Raw genomic sequence first — 5,441 nt, 5'->3', positions numbered from 1 at the left:
AAAGAAAATAGCTTTTTGCAACTTAAAGTATCCAGTTTTCAGCAGTAGGTACTCTTAGTAATGCTTGTTGTGAGAAATGTAATTCCCTCTTATGCTTAGAATTTGTGTGCCTGAATAAACTAAAGTAGGTTTAAAATTAAAGCGTGGTTTGAATTGGATTCTCAGATAATGGTGGTGTTTGAAGTACAAATTTAAATTACAGACATATTATGAATGCTGAGTGGACAGAAAACCTCTGAACAGACAAACTGTAGTTGAATGAACATAACTTTTTACCTTTTAAAATCGCTCTAATCAGGAGAATGTCTTACATGATGGACTGTTGAAATGTCTTGCAGGTGGATTCACCAATGAACTTGAGGAACCCACATGATTTGGTAATATTAATGAGACAAGAAACAACAGTTAACTACCTCAAAGAACTGGAGGTAAAGCATAACGTTAAGTATGCTAACTAATTTCTGAAAATACGGGATTTTTTTCATAGGCTTTTTAGTCATAGATTTAGATGGGGACAGAAGTCATTACTGGCATAATTCTGCTTCCGTGAAAGGGTGAAGAATTCTTCAGGTCTCAAGAATTTTGTGCCTCAAGTTTGCTCGAATATCATTGTCCCCAGTTGCATCATTCCCTGCTGTTATCCGTAGATCCTAAGTGAAGTCATTTAGGTACTGCATTCTGTTGCTGACTACTATATTCCAGAAGAATACAGAGCGGGTCAGGCTGGTTTGCTTCAAGCCCATTTATTATTGAAAAAGGGTCTGTCGTGGTTTAACCCCAGCTGGCAACCAAGTACCACGTAGCTGCTGGCTCACTCCTTCTCCCCTGCCCAGTGGGATGGGGAAGAGAATCGGAAAAAGGTAAAACCTGTGGGATGAGATAAGAACAGTTTAAAAATTGAAATAAAATATGGTAATAGTAATGAAAAGGGACATAATAAAGAGAGAGAGAAATAAAACCCAAGAAAAGACAAGTGATGCACAGTACAGTTGCTCAACACCCACTGACTGATGCCCAAGCAGTGACTGGCACCTTCCAGCCAACACCCGCAGTTTCTATACTGGGCATGATGTCCTATGGTATGGAATATCTCTTTGGTCATTGGGATCAACTGTCCTGGCCGTGCTCCCTCCCAGCTTCTCGTGCATCTCCTCGCTGGCAGAGCATGGCAAACCGAAAAGTCCTTGACTTAGGGTAACCACTACTTAACAGCAACTAATACATCAGTGTGTTATCAACATTATTCTCACACTAAATCCGAAAATACAGCACCGTACCAGCTACTAGGCAGAAAATTAACTCTGTCCGAGCTGAAACCAGGACAGGGTCTGAGAACACCCTTCTGAAAAGGGCTTTAATGAACTTTGAACTGATAATTTAAACTAAAGCTTAAATATAATGTAGGCTGGCCAAGCTAACAGCTCACCGTTCTTCTTCTGGCTGTGCACTTCTTTCCCTTGTGCCAGCTTTGGTTTTGTCAGACTAGGATAACGAGCTAACTGGAAAGATGCGCACCAGAGGTGGCTTAAGGTGAATGGGAGAAATGGAAGGGAGGGAAAAAAAGCAGGACTGCCCCTTGTGTGGCTGTATTCAGCTAATCTTTCTCATCGAGGTATACTCATTTTTGTGGTAATGGACATTTTAGCTATGGATGGAACAATAGTTGTAAGCTTTTCAGGACATGGGTTGTGGGTTTGGAAATTATTAATGTACAATGTGGCATACAAATGACTTTCAGCAGAAGTTACATATTGTAAGATCTTGCACAAGTTGCTACTACTGTGTATATATATCTCTAGTATTGCATAGTAGTGTGTAATCAAATGTGTATGGCTTTAATTAAAAATGCAAATTTTCTTCTCACTTCGCATATACAGCTCCTTATGATACTTAATGTGTTTTCAATTTGCAGATCTAGGTGAGAATTAAATACAGCTTACTGTGCTGGGACAGCTTGTTAGCCCATTCACTGCTCAGAGTAATCGATACCTGTGAGCTTTATGGGGCGGAAGGTAACTCCTAAGGCACATCGTAAGCTGACCTATAGAAATTAGTGTCAATTCTTGCATTAGCGTGCCACTTCAGTTGTACTTGGCACGCTGAATGGTTAAGTAGTTCATTTTGTTTGCAATCTCTAATATTATTTCCATGAAGTCTTACAGTGGAGGAAAAGGGTACAAATATGGAAAAATTGACATACCATTAACAGCTATTTCTTCTTTTTCTGAATGACCTACCATGAATTTGGAATGCTATTAGCTATCTTTTTAGGTACAGCAGGAGAAATAAGGGCCTGTTCAAGTCATGTTATCTCTAGCGAAAGTATTTGTATTCCATCTAAATCAAAAAACGTACTACAAATGTTATAAAGTATAGGGAAATACTCCCAAAATTTGAAGAGTGAGTGTCTTGAAATGGACTTTGTTTTAAGGAAAAAGTTGGACTGTTCAACTTCCAGCAACTATAGAGTTTGCTTTCATCAGTATACGTTCTTCTGTTTCCTTTATTTTTTTCATTCCTACAGAAACAGTTGGTTGCTCAAAAGATTCATATAGAAGAAAATGAGGACAGAGACACAGGGCTGGAACAAAGGCATAATAAAGAGGATCCGGACTGCATTAAAGCAAAGGTGCCCTTGGGAGACCTAGATCTATACGATGGCACATACATCACCTTAGAGAGCAAAGATATCCGGTAATAAGATGCTTTATATTTTAAAATTTTTACTGAATTAAAAAAAAAAATCAACAAAACCTCTAAATGCAAGTAGAAAAAAATAAAATACTGTCGCTGACTGTTCTTTAGATGACAGTTGTTTTATTTTGCATTAGTGTGGGATAAAATTGAAACAACTGCTGCCAGTAATTACAAAAGGGTATGACACAGAAATACTGTCTCCCCCCAGACTGTCCATGTTAGCCCTACCCTGAAACTTCTCCGTTCTATTCCCAGGCTCCCGGTCAGTTCTATCACTGTAACTCCGTACTGATATGACCAGACATGTGAATTAAACTGAAGTGCATCATGTCAAAGGGGGTTGAATTTGCTTGAGTCTGCTTTGGGTGTTTTGAGCTAGATACATTTCTTGTAGTGGGAACTGTCTGGACTTAAATTTGAATGAAATTCTGTGGATTACCAAGTTGTTGAACCTTCTGGTCATATTTCATCCCCTGTGTTTAGCAAGTAAAGGATGTGTGGACAGTCTGCTTGACATTCAGCTTCATTGGTAATTCATCTTCAGGGCTGCCTGGTTTTGTAGTTTTAAGTTTTTTAACGTAATCAGATGAGTACTTGAAGTGGGAAAAGATTAATTTTATCCGCAGGTACCTTCATTTGGGCTTCTCGCTAATACTTGGGGTTTGTTTGCTGGTTTCAGTTGAAGAGTCTTCTAATCTGCGTACATTGCCATTTGCCTGGCAGATAGATGATTAATCACAGTAGTGATACTCTAGGTTGATGCTGATACATTTTGGAGGCTGTTCAAGTGTTGATGTTTTCTCTAAAGCAGACAAGTTTATTTTCTTTATCCTGTAGTCATGACATCTTGATACAACTAAAATCAGAAATGGTCTAGTGTGGTCAAACACAGGATTTTTGTAATGGTCAAATCAGAATACTGTGTCTATCAACTACAATACTGTCTCTTACGAACTTTAGCAGTATTTTAATCTGATGTCTGCTGTGTTATGTTGTTACGCCCTCAGCCCTGAAGACTATATAGACACAAAGTCACCAGTGCCTCCAGACCTGCAGCAGCCAGACTGTACAAAAGTTCTCGATCTTCCGTACAGTATTCATGCTTTTCAGCACTTACGGGTAAGCGAGCAAATGCAAGTATGGGTTTTTTCCCCACCAGGAAGAGGAATAGAAAACTCTTATTGGTGGTTCTCAGTCAAGGTTGAAAGGTATTGTAATTTTTCAAGACTGTTTCAGACTTTTTTTTAAAACTTCAATTGTGCATCTATTAAAGTGCCTGCTTATAGGAGGACAGTTCCATCAGATATACAGATCCTGTTTCTCTTTTGTTATTGTTTGCCTTATTTTAGAGAAATGAATGAATACTTTTTAGGAAAATGGAGTATTTTGTTTTCATAACACACGTTTCATTAGGAAAACGGTAGCTTCCATTTGAAATGCTTCTAACTTGTAAATTGTTTCAGTTGAAAATTGGAGAGTGCTGAACAGGGTCGTTAAAGTGTATGAAGATTCAGGGTCAGAAAATTATTTGCAGGCTTGTTGGTAGCTCCTAACGTACTTGACTATCTCTTTGGTATCTGAATGCCAAGCCCTAACCCAGAAGATGAGATAATTGTTCTTTACTAGTACAAAGTTCATCTGCTCTAGAAAGGTTACAGTGGAAGTATGATGCAAAAATTGGTTTTGTCAACAGTATTGTATGAGTAAATTTTCTAACGCAGACACAGCTTTAGTGCTTATGGCTTGATATTTATTTTATTACAAGTCTTTAAAATAACTTTTCATCTACAAATAAGGATTTTCTTGTGGACAAAACGGGAACTGAAGTTTTTTAGCTCTGTTCCTGGGTCTGGATGTGCTTTTGAAAGGAGTACATTTGTTGTTGGAGAAGGAAGAGGGGGATGTAGGCATACTTTCATAGTGTGCATGTGACCTGACAAACATGAGTTAAATGCTTCAGTGGTCATTAGTGAAATCAATAGCTGCCAGATACACAGTGCTACCAGAAATTAATATTTCTCCTATAGCATTCACAAGCAGAGGCTGCTTTTGGCTGCTTCAAGTGTTTGTCTGTCTATAATAATATATATTATTCATCTGTCAAAGGTGACATTATCCTATCAAGTCCCTAAGATCTTGATACAAAAGGATGATAGGAATGTAAAATAACCGAGCTGTAAATTTTCCTGGGATTCACCCTCTTATGTTTATTTCTCTATTTTTAGTTAAAGTGTCAGCAAAAAACTATACTCACTTTTTGTTTTAGGGTGTCCAAGAAAGAGTTAATCTCTCTGCACCCTTGTTACCTAAAGAAGATCCAATCTTCACATACTTATCACGGAGGCTGGGAAGAAGTATAGAGGAAATAGGTCATCGTATTTATGACGGGCTAATGAAGGTATGAAACTGTAATCTTACTGTGCACCCTAAAAGAGTGCTAGAAAGGTCTCACAAGATTAGATATGCTTGGTACATGCAATCAGATCCAGTACTAGTTTTGCACATATATTTTTGGTTTACATTTCAGTTACAAAAGGCAGACTAAAAACGTTTTCTGCTAGGCAGGCAGAGGTAGGAGAAGGCATCAGCAAAGCCAGTACATAGATACTTACTGTCATCTTTAATGACGCATCTATTTGTGTGGTCTGGTAAACCACATTCAATGCTCTGTCAAGGTAATAGGAGCTCTTAAACAAAAATGCAGGTACCTAAAGAGCAAACAATAGTACTGAAATGTATATGTT

At 38.2% G+C, this 5,441-nt stretch overlaps 1 protein-coding gene across 1 annotated transcript in view; it reads left to right on the top strand.

Annotated features, from left to right (window-relative positions):
* The first annotated feature begins 344 nt into the window (after window positions 1-344).
* TTC17 (tetratricopeptide repeat domain 17) overlaps window positions 345-5,441 on the top strand; it is a 46,965-nt gene continuing 41,868 nt past the window's right edge. The window contains 4 exon segments of the mRNA XM_009695962.1: window positions 345-428; window positions 2,525-2,694; window positions 3,705-3,816; window positions 4,964-5,095. Of these exon segments, the coding sequence (XP_009694264.1) occupies window positions 351-428; window positions 2,525-2,694; window positions 3,705-3,816; window positions 4,964-5,095 (492 nt within the window). The 5' untranslated portion in view covers window positions 345-350.

This window comes from Cariama cristata, unplaced genomic scaffold (genome assembly GCF_000690535.1).
Source record: "Cariama cristata isolate BGI_N322 unplaced genomic scaffold, ASM69053v1 scaffold8862, whole genome shotgun sequence".
NCBI lineage: Eukaryota > Metazoa > Chordata > Aves > Cariamiformes > Cariamidae > Cariama > Cariama cristata.
The sequence above is the reverse complement of the archived record's forward strand: the minus strand, read 5'-3'. Positions and strand labels throughout refer to the sequence as shown.